We start from the raw sequence: 16,057 nt of genomic DNA, 5'->3' as shown, positions 1-16,057 counted from the left end.
ATTTTGACTTTTGTGTAGAGGAAGATATACAGTTGAAAAGAAAGTAAAATTTGGCTTACTTACTCGAAAGTGATTTTCAAACCCTACTTCGTTTCCTGTCAAAAACTCTTTTATTAGCTATTTGACGTCTACAAATATTTTCTGTGAGGTATTTGCTTTCGTTTCTAATATTTTCGGACGGGGCCTCAGTGATACCTTCATTAACGTTTCTGTTGGCTGCTAAACTTAATCAGTACAACTACATTAACCATCCTCACACAAATTAGTTCTGTTGACACCATCTGGAAAACCGTATCAGTACTAATTCCAACCGCGCGTGTGAATAATTGGCTTCTAACGCCATAATGTGGGGTAGATGTGCAAGTTTTGTTCCCTGTGGAAATTAAACGTGAGCCGTGGCGATCACTTGCTGTAGCAACGAAATGGTGTAGGTGTATAGGTTGGCTGTACTGCGTATTCATTGCTGTGGTGGGGGAGATGTGGCTGTCTGCTGGGTTGTGTTGTCAATGCGTGCAATTTATCATAACATGTGGTTATAGTACGTGACAGATGGAATTTTAGTGTTTGTATAACTAAAAGTAAAGCACCAGTTTTGTTTTGTGTTTAAATTTGGTATGTTTTACTATATGCTCCTAAATCAGAAAAGAAACTTGTTTCAGTTTGTTGACGTTTGGAGCTCATCCGTGTGTCTAGGAGAAGATGATTGAAGCTTCCGGAGAAAGGACTCTTACTGGTCATCCATATGACACCACTCAATACTACATAGGGCTAGGGCTTGCTGTTAGCTCCAGTGCTTTTATCGGTTAGTTTTAAAACTCAAAAAATTAACACTTCTTTATTGGTGGACTGCGCCCCGCCGTTATTGTTTTGATAAAATGCAATTTTTCAGGTTCGAGTTTTATTATAAAAAAGAAAGCACTGTTGAGATTGTCACGTTCTGGCTCAGTGCGGGCTGGCGCTGGAGGATTTGGGTATCTGAAAGAATGGCTCTGGTGGGCCGGCTTTTTGTCTAGTAAGTAACCAATAGTGTGTCATATAACATCAAGTATAGTGTAACTTACTAGTTAGTTATATATAGTGTCATTAGTCTTTCCGTTTGACAGAGTTTACCTTGTAATATATTTCTTGAATGACAGTTGTACAAAAAAAAGTCCTAGCTGAACCAACATTTTACATATCAACAGCTGGACATGTTTCAGGGTTAAACCCATTATGAACAGCCAGACAGGAAAATATACTGAATTAAGAATGATTACATGCAAATGTCAAGTATTTCTAAACTATCATGCACTGCGAGATTCAGCAGTTTGTACTATAGGAGAAGTTAAAACTTTCACCTTCAATAAGAACTAGAAAACTTTTTAGTGTGCAAAATTTAGGAAGTACACTGTATGATAAAATTGTATGTTAGTTGCCTCATTTTCATATTTGGCAGTTAATATTGGCTTTATTTTGAAAAATGCAGACATACAGTTGCTGATAAATAAAATATTTTTACGCCTTTATGGGTTATTATGAAGATGTCATTCAAGAAAGGTGTGATGATTCTTATTGTGGTATGCTGTACTGATATATTAACTAGAATTACTACTGTGTGCACAGTTGTACTTGTCAATTGAGCAGATCTGCCTATGGACTGCCATGCTCTTACTGACTGTGGTACAGCATATAATGTTTAATGTACTGCTAATACCACACAATTCTGATGTGTCATGCTTTTGAAAATGACTTAGCAGCCTGAAATTAGGAGGAAGTTTTAGAGTTTTCAGTCTGTTTGGTATGGTCTTTAAGTAACTGCAATATACCCAACAATTAGTTACTTGCTATCAACCATGGTTAAGATTTCAGTACATTCTAGGAAACAAGTTAAAGTTATCACTCTCAAGTGACTTTTTTATGTTTCAACTATTTAGACTTGAATGCATCACCTTGATAATTTAATATAAGAAGCTGTATTTGATCACAGCTGCTTCCTTATTACTATGAATGTGAATAGAGTATTGGGATTATGCTTTCTGGTAGCATTGATACCATCTGATATTGACTGCCCACTGCTTCAAATGGAGGAGATTTAGAAGGAAACTGTATAATGGTGGAAGTCTATTACACGTCAGTGAATACACACAATGGAATGTTTAAGATGTGTGCAATTGCAAAATTTGTGATGTATGAATACTTAACTTCCATAGTGCTGTAATGTTGCACTAACACAATATCAGAATTCCCACCAACCAAAATTTATTCCACTTCGACTTGAAGGGATACACAGACACTGGATAAAGTAAGAATTGGTGCAATACGTTTAATCATTAAAGTACACTCTAAAAGGTGAGCTTCCAATCATCACCACACCAGCTTGTATAAGGCAGTTTTTCACATAACTCAGTGCTTGCTATGCCGTCTGTGCTAATGCAAGGTGACCTCTTTAGGCTGGCTGTGGAGGAGTGCGCTATTTGATTATGCATGTTCAGTATATAGGATTACAACACATAGAAACTGAATTGTGGTGATGACATGAAGATTGACACAAAATGGGAACAACTCAGGAAATCCAGACACACTGGCTAGTGAGATTAAATAGGTATTGCATTTTTATAATTATAAATTAGTATGTTACTTTAGATATGGAATGATTGTAGGGGCCTATTCATTTTCTTATCAGTTTTGTATAGTAATGACAGGTAATATAATATGCTTACAGAATTTTCTACAGCATTTAATATACTTTTGTTTACATGCTTTTATCTGTAACTGAAATAAGATTACCTTTATATTTTCATTTTTGTTGTGTAACAGTGGGGGTGGGTGAGGCAGCTAATTTTGCTGCATATGCATTTGCACCTGCCTCACTGGTAACACCACTTGGTGCACTTAGTGTACTGGTTGCAGCAGTCCTGGCATCATATTTTCTTGGTGAAAAACTGAATCTTCTTGGCAAGGTAAGTAAGAGAAACCAATAGTTTTCTTGCATGCACTTCTACCATTGAGAAGATACAGATTACTTGTTCAGGTTTGTTTTAAGGCTACCAGAATATTACATATTACATTTGTTGTTCTCCTTATTTTATTTTTTTGAGGAAAAAGTTTTCATTCCATCAGTATCTGTAATATATTGAGGAGCTGCTTGCATATACAGTGTGTTTCAGCAGGAGCAGTGAATAATTTAGGAGATGGTAGTGTAGACCAATTTGAGTAAAACCTTACATATAACATGTGTCCAAATTTAATTGGTTGCAGAGATACAGCTATTAAAATGTAACAAAGTTACAGACGGTGTTTAGCAAAGACAAATTATTAAGTTCAAACTTATTTTTTGTAAATTACACCACTGACTTCAATCCATTTGGTGTTGTTTCTGATGTACCTCACTTTGAGTGTGGTTATTTTGCGGCATATTGATTTGCCACTACGCTATAGTTATTAAATAGTATTTATATTGAGGAAGTTCTTAACCGTGACTGAGCAAATCTCTTTTACTTCTCCTCTTCTGCGGACTGTAATAATACTGGAAGCAAGACACTTTAGCGTAACAATAAATTTTTGAAAATAAATGCAAAGAGTTTCTTCAGAGACATTCTCTGTTTATTATCAGGGAACAATATAATAACTTCTTATACACAAGATTTTCTTAATTTTGACATAACAATACAAATGTCAGCTTGACAATTCTTACTAACCCCAAAGAATGAATACATTTAAAGGGTCAACAGAAGCGTCCGATCCCACGCGTCGGCTTTGACCCGTGACGTAAGGGTGTTGTCGTGTGTGACGTCATGACGGCGTGGAGTTTGGTTTGAGTGTGGCTGTCTCCAGTTCTGTTTTATCTTATTTTATTTACTTTTCTGATCTGTTCGTTCTACCCCGTGAGTTTTTTTTAAATTTAAAAACACTTATTACTTATTTTAATTATCTGTTTCCTCCAATTTCTGTTTTAGTTTATTATATTTATCTTTCTGATCTGTTCGTTCTATCCCGTGAGATTTTTTTTTTTTTTTTTTTTTTTTTTTAAGACAAAAAACACTAATCAGCTACTGAAGCATCTTTATCTTCTATAGGTTGCAGGGGTTACGACCCCTGGGGAGGTGGGTGGGTATTCATGCATGGCTGTCTTCACTTACACGTTGTAGCTACGCAAGGCGTCTAAATTTGTTTATATTTAGTTTGCCCCCACCCAAAACACCCCATTTCCCGCACTTGTCCCGTTAGTGTCATTAGGCTTCTTGTGGAAAGTGTGTGTGTTTGTTTTTGTTTCCGCCATATTTGTGACGTCATGGGTCAAAGCAGACGGGCGGGATCGGACGCTTCCATATTTCCCATTTAAATTGTTAGTTTTTTTTCTTCTCTTGCTATCGGCATTGTTGACTATGGCTCTTACTGCAGGTCAAATGTGCTACTCTGACCTCGGTTGAGGATCCATAGAGCATGCATGAACACCCCTGCAGGTACTTTGACTTGTGGAGTTAATAAGATTGTCATCCCCAAAAATGCATATATAGTGAATATAGTGAATCTGCACAACAGTTGCACTCTCGTAAATATTAAAACATTGTCATTTTGTAATTTGCTAGAATCACTGATTGGCAAGGTAGACACAGGGTTATACATGCAGCGGTATGTGATGCCACGTATTCCCTCACTTGCATTAATGATCTCATGACAAGTTAAACAGTGGTAAATCCAGGATGGAATCATGACAATATTGTGAAGAGGATTGATTACTACTCACACTACAGCAGAGATGCTGAGTCACAGATAGGCACAACAAAAAGGCGGTCAAACAAGTGCGCTTTTGGCTGGAAAGGCTTTCATCTGAATTAGACCTACCTTTCCTCAACACATGTGTAGGTACCCCTTCGGTGGTACACCAACCCTGCTTTTTCCATACCACATATTATAGGGTATATATCCTGTTTGCACCTTCCTTCCCCTCCACCCTCTATATTCATTATTTTGAAACACTGACTCCTGCTTTGCTGTAAACACATACCTGGTTGTAAGGATTTACTTTGTTTATATCTAGTTCTCTTTTACCCCACATCCATAGAGGATGGCAGAAGAAAGTGTAATTCTGTTGTACAGAAAATGAAACATGAAGAAATACAACACTGAAACATCATTCTACAAAATTTGCAAAGAATTTGAATCCATTGAGGACACATGGCATGCAATTGTAACTTTTCTGTGGCAGTGGCATCAAAAAATGTATCCCTACAACCATTGCTGGATATGTCTGTTCACCCACCTTCCTCATTTTGCTTAACATGTGTAAGTCCACCTAACACCTGACTCAAATCTTCCTTTTCATTTCTTGTTGATTTTACATAAATATTTAAATTCATCATTGTTTACAACCTAAAGTTTAAACTTAAATGTACAACTGAATATTTCATTTATTTTTTGTCAGTAATCTCTTAACCTACTGTTACTACTAAGTAATAATGACAAAATTCTGCATGAAAATCGCACATTTAAGATAAAATTGTAGCAAATACTAATGGGCCACATAATAATTGTTGATGAAGTTCCTTTATATATGTGTCCCATCATTTAAGCTGTAACTGTTTATTAAATTTTAAAAAATCAGTGGCGGATACATTGTTGAGCTATAATACTTGATGAAGAGATGTGTCAACAGATAAAGCAAGATTTTATTGAACCTTTTGTTCAACTAAAATATCCACACATTCCTGCGATGTTGTCGAAGTAGGAAATTAAGTTTATAATTCGTATGAATCCGTGCCTTGTACCAAAATCTTAAGTCTGAAATTTGTTTGGAATCTTTATCTATTTTGATGGAGTACTATAACTAGATCAGACCATTCAAGAACATAAGAACGTAACTTCCATTTTATATTCAGGATAGTGGCTTCTGATTCTAGTAAATTTGTATTTATTCCTAATTTTTCTTGATGAGAATTGCTAATGTGTTGATCTATCTTGCTATTTGAAGTGTCTAATTTGACCTTTGTTTCAGCAATAGCTTATTCAACCTCAGTACCCTGAGCCTTTATCCTCACTTTAAAGTCAGAATTTGCCTGACCTGTCATATCATTTGTTATATGTAGTTTAATATTTGTCAGCAAGAACCTTCAACGTCACCTCTTTTCTTCTGGTCAGCACTGGCATATAGTTAAACAATAATCAGTTTACTAACACTCTTCTCCAATCAACAGCTTTCAAAGTATGGGTTACACTCTTCAAAAAATGTTTAGAAACACAAGTCAACAATTATGTAGTACACACGCCTTCACCAAACAAAAATGAAAAATAAAAATAATTTGGCTTCTGTATGCCTCAATGTGCTTAGTTGAGTTCACAGCATGGAGATGACGAGCCAGGTCACTGCACTCATCTACATCTACATTTATACTCCGCAAGCCACCCAACGGTGTGTGGCGGAGGGCACTTTACGTGCCACTGTCATTACCTCCCTTTCCTGTTCCAGTCGCGTATGGTTCGCGGGAAGAACGACTGTCTGAAAGCCTCCGTGCACGCTCTAATCTCTCTAATTTTACATTCGTGATCTCCTCGGGAGGTATAAGTAGGGGGAAGCAATATATTCGATACCTCATCCAGAAACGCACCCTCTCGAAACCTGGCGAGCAAGCTACACCGCGATGCAGAGCACCTCTCTTGCAGAGTCTGCCACTTGAGTTTATTAAACATCTCCGTAACGCTATCACGGTTACCAAATAACCCTGTGACAAAACGCGCCGCTCTTCTTTGGATCTTCTCTATCTCCTCCGTCAACCCGATCTGGTACGGATCCCACCCTGATGAGCAATACTCAAGTATAGGTCGAACGAGTGTTTTGTAAGCCACCTCCTTTGTCGATGGACTACATTTTCTAAGCACTCTCCCAATGAATCTCAACCTGGTACCCGCCTTACCAACAATTAATTTTATATGATCATTCCACTTCAAATCATTCCGCACGCATATTCCCAGATATTTTACAGAAGTAACTGCTACCAGTGTTTGTTCCGCTATCATATAGTCATACAATAAAGGATCCTTCTTTCTATGTATTCGCAATACATTACATTTGTCTATGTTAAGGGACAGTTGCCACTCCCTGCACCAAGTGCCTATCCGCTGCAGATCTTCCTGCATTTCGCTACAATTTTCTAATGCTGCAACTTCTCTGTATACTACAGCATCATCCGCGAAAAGCCGCATGGAACTTCCGACACTATCTACTAGGTCATTTATATATATTGTGAAAAGCAATGGTCCCATAACACTCCCCTGTGGCATGCCAGAGGTTACTTTAATGTCTGTAGACGTCTCTCCATTGATAACAACATGCTGTGTAAGACCAGAACTTCCTAGGATTTTCTGTCAAGTCGGTACATAGAATTTTACTGTCGAATTCACTGAACACTTCTCGCATAGCCCTCCTTACGCTAACTTTGACATCGCTTAGCTTCTGTTTGTCTGAGAGGTTTTGGCTGCGTTTAAACTTGGAGTGAAGCTCTCTTTGCTTTCGCAGTAGTTTCCTAACTTCGTTGTTGTACCACGGTGGGTTTTTCCTGTCCCTCACAGTTTTACTCGGCATGTACCTGTCTAAAACACATTTTACGATTGCCTTGAACTTTTTCCATAAACACTCAACATTGTCAGTGTCGGAACAGAAATTTTCGTTTTGATCTGTTAGGTAGTCTGAAATCTGCCTTCTATTACTCTTGCTAAACAGATAAACCTTCCTCCCTTTTTTTATATTCCTATTAACTTCCATATTCAGGGATGCTGCAACGGCCTTATGATCACTGATTCCCTGTTCTGCACTTACAGAGTGGAAAAGTTCGGGTCTGTTTGTTATCAGTAGGTCCAAGATGTTATCTCCACGAGTCGGTTCTCTGTTTAATTGCTCAAGGTAATTTTCGGATAGTGCACTCAGTATAATGTCACTCGATGCTCTGTCCCTACCACCCGTCCTAAACAACTGAGTGTCCCAGTCTATATCTGGTAAATTGAAATCTCCACCTAAGACTATAACATGCTGAGAAAATTTATGTGAAATGTATTCCAAATTTTCTCTCAGTTGTTCTGCCACTAACGCTGCTGAGTCGGGAGGTCGGTAAAAGGAGCCAATTATTAACCTAGCTGGGTTGTTGAGTGTAACCTCCACCCATAATAATTCACAGGAACTATCCACTTCTACTTCACTACAGGATAAACTACTACTAACAGCGACGAACACTCCACCACCGGTTGCATGCAATCTATCCTTCCTAAACACCGTCTGTACCTTTGTAAAAATTTCGGTAGAATTTATCTCTGGCTTAAGCCAGCTTTCTGTACCTATAACGATTTCAGCTTCGGTGCTTTCTATCAGCGCTTGAAGTTCCGGTACTTTACCAACGCAGCTTCGACAGTTAACAATTACAATACCGATTGCTGTTTGGTCCCCGCATGTCCTGACTTTGCCCCGCACCCGTTGAGGCTGTTGCCCTTTCTGTACTTGCCCAAGGCCATCTAACCTAAAAAACCGCACAGCCCACGCCACACAACCCCTGCTACTCGTGTAGCCGCTTGTTGCGTGTAGTGGACTCCTGACCTATCCAGCGGAACCCGGAACCCCACCACCCTATGGCGCAAGTCGAGGAATCTGCAGCCCACATGGTCGCAGAACCGTCTCAGCCTCTGATTCAGACCCCCCACTCGGCTCTGTACCAAAGGTCCGCAGTCAGTCCTGTCGACGATGCTGCAGATGGTGAGCTCTGCTTTCATCCCGCTAGCGAGACTGGCAGTCTTCACCAAATCAGATAGCCGCCGGAAGCCAGAGAGGATTTCCTCCGATCCATAGCGACACACATCATTAGTGCCGACATGAGCGACCACCTGCAGATGGGTGCACCCTGTGCACTCAGTGGGACCATATTGTTGTAGACTGGTAAGCAACTGCCATTGATACTGCTGATTGCTACTTGTTGCTGGTGTCCCTTTGATCAAAGTCGTCATCCTTTTTAGTGTCGGCCACCAGTCTTCCACTAATGGACTTAATGATCTTTTGCTCCTATCTTTTGACAATAACTTTTTTATGTATTGACGGAGCTATTCCTTCTTAAATTATTGACTTTCTCTTGCATGTATTTAGCTACACGGTTCCTCTTCACATTCTGTTGTTGTCTCAGTTGTCACTGACAGCTACTACTTTGCAGTAAATCTTCAATCAAAATTCCTAGTTCTTCTTGAATAATTACCATCTGCTAGTTATTAGCATTTTTGTAAACTTTATTCAATTCCAGCGATAAATTTTGAGAGTCCTGTCACCAGGGTGCCAGAATATAATGTCCCAATATCCCTTGGCGTGTGAGCTTATTTTTGGGCTTATTGATTTTCCACTCAGCTATAGTTATTGAATGGCATTTAATTGAAGTTCTAGACCATAGCTGTGCAAATTCTCAGACTACTTCTCTTCTGCAGTCTGGATTAATGCTGGAAGTGAGGTGCTTTAACAGAACATCAAATTCTTTGAAATAAGTACAAAGAGTTCTATCAAAGACATTCTCCATATAACGTCTGAAAACAATACAGCAAATTCTTGTACACAAGACTTCCTTAACGCAAGAAGGTCACATATCTTACCCTCTCCAGACATGACAAGAGAATACAAATGTCAACTTGACAGTTCTTAGTATGCCCAGAGAATAAATACATTTAAACTGTTCATTTGTATTCTTCCACTGCTATCAAAATCATTGACTGGCTTTTGCCTCCGGGTGGATGTGCTTCTTTAACAATCTATGGAGCATCCAGAAATGCTCCTCACAGGTAGTTTAATTTGCGAAGTTCACGCAGTTGTCATCTGACCTCAGAGACACTCTTGGTATACCTGGAGATGACTCGCCAAGTATGAAGTACCTAACCAATATGCTCAACAGTTACGCTTACCTAAATGTTAAATCATTCTCTTGTTTTAAAGTTCGTATCATCCGTCGGCAAGGCAGACATAGTGCTACACATAACTTTACAACATCACCTGTAGCTCTTCTGAAGTTGTCTTTGCATTCTTTCATGATGGCACCACTATTCACAATCTGAACACTCTCTCTCTCTTGTGTTTACTTTTTCTTTGAAGTCTTTGCTTTTAAACCACCCTAGAGGCAAAACTCTAGAGGCATAAGATCCAGGGACCTTGATGGCTAAGAAACATGGCCATTTCTGCCAGTCCATCTCCAAGGAAACATTAGGTTTAGGTGATGTCAACTGTATGACTAGAATGCGCAGGGATCTCGTCATGCTGGAAGAACATAGCCATCCTTGTAGTTGAAGCAATCTCTTTTCTTAATGCTGGAAGCTTGTTTTCAGGAAAGTTTAGATAATGGGTCCCTGTAAGATGATGTTCTAATACAACAGGCCCAATCAACTGATTGTCTGTCATACCACACCACACATTTACAGAGAAATGTTCTAGAAAATGTGTCTCAACATACTTGTGGGTTTTTGTTGGGCCACTGATGGAAGTTAAGAGTGTTGATACTGTTTTGAGTAAAAAGGCTTCATCAGTAAACTGTATTAATGAGATTACTCCACATTTTTTCCGTTAGCTAACAACAATATTTCAATTTTCTACCTTCACATCCTTCTCGAACATGTTGGATCTGCTGTGAGTGTAAAGATAGAGGCTGTGCATGCATAATGTGTGCTAAATTCTGGTATGTGGAATACGTATACATATAGAAATATTTCGTGTGTTTCTTGAAGGATTATGTTATACCAACTGAATAATGACTTTTACTTCATCCACACACTGTTCATTTGCAATTCCACTCATTCCCCATCTCTTGGGCGAGGACACCATACTGGGTGCATTTTCCTCCATCCACTATGCAGTGTCACTTTCTGCACTGACAATGACCATGGACTCCTTGCACCTCATATCCAGCACAGTAGCCAGTCCATTGTGGTGGGGCTGCCATGTACCCTGTTCGTTGTAGCCCCCTAACTACACAGGGATTGCTTTGCTGATGCCTGCACTGTTAACTCCCCACGTATGCCAAGGAGTAGATGCCCATCACTCTGGGGCATCGGGACTCCCGGCAATGGCCATCCTGCCAGGTGGCGTTTGCTGCAGTTGGGTGGTGCCCATGAGGAGAGCCCCTGGTTGGCTCGGCGGATGACACTCCATGGAGTGTACTACGTCATCTCTTGCTGTTGGCCCAACACCAGCAGTCTGCAAGCGGTCGAGGTCTAACTACAATGTGAAGAAGTATGACACCAAATCGTTTCCTTCCCTGGCTACACCATGAGAGGAACACCAGGCTAAGGATGGCAGCAGATCTTGTTCGACCCGGTACCTCGTATGAGAGCTGATTGGGCAGCCTTCAGTTCGATGAAGCCTCAGTCTTTTGTGAAGCATTTAGATGACAAGTTTGGCGAAATGGAGGGATTTTCCAAAGTGTGATCAGGGTCAGTCTTGATAAAAACAGCATCCTCTGCCCAATCACAGGCACTACTTGCCTGTGACAAGCTGGGGAATGTTTGTGTTTCCATCATGCCCCATAAGAACTTAAATATGGTCCAGGGTATTATATTTCACAGAGATCTTCTTTTGCAGTCTGATGACGAGCTGCATGCCAACTTAGAGCAGCGAGGTGTTCATTTCGTCCTGCACGTACGTAGGGATCCAAAGGATAATCAGGTAGCCACCAGTGCCTTAATCTTGGCCTTTGAGGATGATACATTACCCAAGAAGGTCAAGGTTATGGTATACTGGTGTGATGTCAAGCTATATATCCTTCCCCCAATGCGGTGCTTTAAGTGCTGGAAGTTCGGGCATATATCTTCCTGCTGTTCTTCCAGCATCATATGTCGTGACTGTGTACCTCCAACACATCCCAATACTTCATGTGCCCTGCCTCTCACCTGTGTCAGCTACGGAGAGCACCATTCCCCTTGCTCACCATACTGCAGGATTCTCCAGTAGGAACAGAAAATCATGGAATACAAGACTCTGGACCAACTGACCTATACTAAGGATAAGAGGAAATTTGAACGCCTACATCCTGTACCTATGACATTCTTAAGCTACCGCTACGAGAACCGTTCTAGCCCTATCTGTTCCGCCAATTCCATTCACCGGTCAGAGCCGTAAGGCTTCACCTGCCACCTTGATGGTGGGGAGCACTTCCTTCCGTGTTGCTCCTGCACCACCAACCTCAGGAGCACTGTCCCCCCCCAACCATCAGGCACATCAGTCCCCACTTCTCAGCTGATGAAGTGTGAGTCTTCTTCGACTCCTCTCTCTAGGAAGGGGTCCCTTGGGTCCCTTCCTTATGAGGTTTATACTAGTGGGAAAGATGACACATGTCAGTGGCTGAAGTGCCCAAAAGCAGCTAGTTGTAGGGCTTCACAATCCTCCTCAGTCCCAGAGACGGAATCAGTGAAGCCCTCGCAGCAGTGAGAGAAATCTAATAAGACCGCCAAGAACAATGAAGTTGCGGTGGCTCCCACACCACTGCTACCTACAAACTCTGCATCTGAGGATGAGGTGGAGATTCTGGCGTCCAGTGAGGACCTAGATCTCACCAGGCCCTCAGACACAATGGATATAGACTGTTCAGGAACTAAGTCAGTGGCAGCAGGTGACCCTGAGGTGTAAACTGCCTCCTTGTATGTTCATGCCTTCCCAGCCTCACAATCACATCATCCTGCAGTGGAATTGCACCAGTTTTTCCCACTACCTGGCTGAGCTATGGCAACTGTTAAGCTTTACACCTGCTTTCTGCAATGCCCTCCAGAAAATCTGGTTCCCAGCAATGCGAACCCCTGGCCCCTGCAGCTGTGGGGGTATTAAAAGAACTGTAGCGACTATAATCAAGTGCCAGGTGGAGTTTGCATCTATGTCCTGAACTCAGTATGTAGTGAAGCTGTGCCCCTTCAAACCCCTCTTGAAGCTGTGGCTGTCAGGATAAGGGTGATGCAGGAAATACCTGTCTGCAACATATATCTTCCTCCAGATGGTGCAGTACCTCTGCACATATTGACTGCATTGATTCATCAACTCTCTAAACCTTTTCTACTTCTGGGAGATTTTAACACCCATAACCCCTTGTGGGGTGGCACTGTGCTTACTGGCCAAGGTAGAAATGTCGAAAATTTACTATCTCAACTCAACCTCTGCCTCTTAAATACTGGGGCCCCCCACACTTGGCCATTGATTTATCCCTCTGCAGCCCAGGACTTCTCCCATCTGTCCACTGGAGAGCCCATGATGACTTGTGTGGTAGTGACCACTTTCCCATCTTCCTGTCACTCCCCCGGTGCCAATCCCCTGGACGTCAACCCAGATGGGCTTTAAACAGGGCGGACTGGGAAGCTTTCACCTCTGTCACCATTGAATCTCCCCCATATGGTATCATTGGTGTGGTGGTTGAGCAAGTCATTGGAACGATCATTTCTGCAGCGGAAAATATGATCCCTTACTCCTTAGGATGCCCCCGGCGAACGTCAGTACCTCGGTATTCGCTGGAAATTGCTGAGGCAATTAAAGAGCATCGGTGAGCTCTACAGTGACATAAGCAGCGCCCTTCCCTAGAGCACTTAATAGCTTTTAAGCAGCTCCAAGCCTGTATTTGCCAGCTTATAAAAAGACAGAAACAGGAGTGTTGGGAGAGGTATGTGTCGACCTTTGGGTGCTGTATGTCACCTTCCCACGTCTGGACAAAGACCAGATGTATTTGTGAGTACCAGACCCCAACAGGTGTCCCAAGAATTAACATCAATGGCGTATTATCTACCGACACACATGCGACTGCTGAGCACTTTGCTGAGCACTATGCTCGAGCTTCTGCATCAGAGAATTACCGCCCAGCCTTTTGCACACTCAAATGGCGAGCTAAAGGGAAAGTCCCCTCATTTGCTACACGCCACAGTGAATCCTATAACGCTCCATTTACAGAGTTGGAACTCCTCAGTGCCCTTGCTCATTGCCCCGACACAGCTCCTGGGTCAGATCCGATCCACAGTCAGATGATGAAACATCTCTCATCCGACTACAAGTGACGTCTCCTCGTTATCTTCAACCGGATCTGGTGCGATGGCGTCTTTCCATCGCAATGGCAGGAGAGCACCATCATTCCTCTGCTCAAACCCGGTAAAAACCCACTTGATGTGGATATCTATTGGCCCACCAGCCTCACCAACATTCTTTGTAAGTTGCTAGGATGTATGGTGAGTTGGTGGTTGTGTTGGGTCCTGGAGTCACGTGGCCTACTGACTGCATGCCAGGGCACTTTCTCCCAGGGTCCCTCTACCACTGATAATCTCGTGTCCCTCGAGTCTGCCATCCGAGCAGCCTTTTCCAGATGCCAACATCTGGTTGCCACCTTTTTTGATTTACGAAAAGCGTACGACACGACCTGGTGACATCATATCCTTGCCACATTATATGAGTGGGATCTCTGGGGTTGGCTCCCGATTTTTATCAAAAATTTCCTATTGCTCCATACTTTCTGTGTCAAAGTTGGTGCCCCCATAGTTCCCCGCATATCCAGGAGAATAGGGGCCCACAGGGCTCTGTATTGAGTGTATCTCTATTGTTATTGGCCATTAACGGTCTAGCAGCAGCTGTAGTGCCGCCTGTCTCACCTTCTCTGTATGCAGATGACGTCTGCATTTCGTACTGCTCCTCCAGTACTGGTGTTGGTGAGTGGCACCTACAAGGAGCCATCCACAAGGCACAGTCATGGGCTCTAGCCTACAACTTCCAGATTTCAGCCACGAAATCGTGTGTCATGCACTTCTGTCGGCATTGTACCATTCATCTGGCACCAGAGCTCTACCTTAATGACTGTCCACTCACTGTAGTGGAGACATATCGATTATTAGGACTGGTTTTTGACACCCGATTTACTTGGCTGCTTCATCTTCATCAGCTTAAGCAGAAGAGCTGGCAGCACCTCAAAGTCCTGCACTGCCTGAGCAACACCAATGGGGTGCAGATCGTTCTATGCTGCTGCAGCTCTACAGAGCACTTTTCAATCCTGCCTTGCCTACGGGAGTCTGGTTTATGGTTCGGTGGCACCCTTAGTGTTGCGTTTACTTGACCTAGTGCACCACTGTGGCATTCGACTAGTGATGGGAGCTTTTAGGATGAGTCTGATGACCAGCATCCTGATGGAGGCTGGTGTCCCTCCATTGAAGGTTAGTTGTGCACAACTGCTTGCCAGTTACGTTGCACACATTCATAGTTCTCCTGAGCATCCAAATTACCGTCTCACTTTCCCAACCACTACAGTTCATCTCCCGCATTGGCAGCCCAGGTCAGAGCTTACGATTGTGGTTTGCATCCGATCCCTTCTGTCTGAACTGGAGTCCTTCCCTTTACCACCTCTCCTTGAGGTTCATTCACGTACATCTCCATGTTGTAAACCTAGGCCGAAGCTTTGCCTGGACCTTTCGCATGGCCTTAAGGACTCAGTTAACCCCGTGGCTCTCTGCTGTCACTTCCTCTCGATTCTCGACATGTTCTGGGGCTCTGAAGAGGTTTACACTGATGGCTCGATGGCTGATAGTCATTTTAGCTTCGCCTATGTCCACAGAGGCCACATTGAACAGCATTCCTTGCCCGATGGCTGCAGTGTATTCAGTTCAGAGCTGGTGGCCATATCTCGTGCCATTCATGATCTGGCAAGTCATTCCTTCTCTGTACTGACTCCTTGAGCAGCTTACAAGCTATCGACCAGTGCTACCCTCGCCATTCTATGGAGTGACCATTCAGGAGTCAATCTATGCCCTGGAATGGTCCAGTGGTTCTGTGGTATTTGTATGGACCCCAGGACATGTCAGCATCCCAGGCAATAAAATTGCTGACAGGCTGGCCAAACAGGCTACACGGAAACCACTTATGGAGATCAGCATTCCTATAACTGACCTGCTTTCTTTATTACACTGCAAGGTTTTTTTGCTTTGGGAGATGGAATGGCATAACAGTACACACAACAAACACTCTATCATTAAGGAGACTAAGAATGTGTGGAAGTCTTCCATGTGGGCCTCGTGCAAGGGACTCTGTGGTTTTCTGCCGGCTCCACATCAGCCACTCTTGGGT

At 42.4% G+C, this 16,057-nt stretch overlaps 1 protein-coding gene across 2 annotated transcripts in view; it reads left to right on the top strand.

The window, feature by feature from the left end:
* Positions 1-439: 439 nt before the first annotated feature.
* LOC124802895 (magnesium transporter NIPA2) overlaps positions 440-16,057 on the top strand; it is a 57,744-nt gene continuing 42,126 nt past the window's right edge. The window contains exons 1-4 of one of the 2 annotated variants that reach the window (XM_047263957.1): positions 440-538; positions 660-802; positions 890-1,012; positions 2,797-2,939. In XM_047263957.1, the coding sequence (XP_047119913.1) occupies positions 700-802; positions 890-1,012; positions 2,797-2,939 (369 nt within the window). In that variant the 5' untranslated portion in view covers positions 440-538; positions 660-699. Of the gene's footprint in view, positions 579-659; positions 803-889; positions 1,013-2,796; positions 2,940-16,057 lie in introns of both variants that reach the window. The other variant, XM_047263956.1, reaches the window with a different exon arrangement.

Source organism: Schistocerca piceifrons, chromosome 6 (assembly GCF_021461385.2).
Source record: "Schistocerca piceifrons isolate TAMUIC-IGC-003096 chromosome 6, iqSchPice1.1, whole genome shotgun sequence".
Classification (NCBI taxonomy): Eukaryota; Metazoa; Arthropoda; class Insecta; order Orthoptera; family Acrididae; genus Schistocerca; species Schistocerca piceifrons.
The sequence above is the reverse complement of the archived record's forward strand: the minus strand, read 5'-3'. Positions and strand labels throughout refer to the sequence as shown.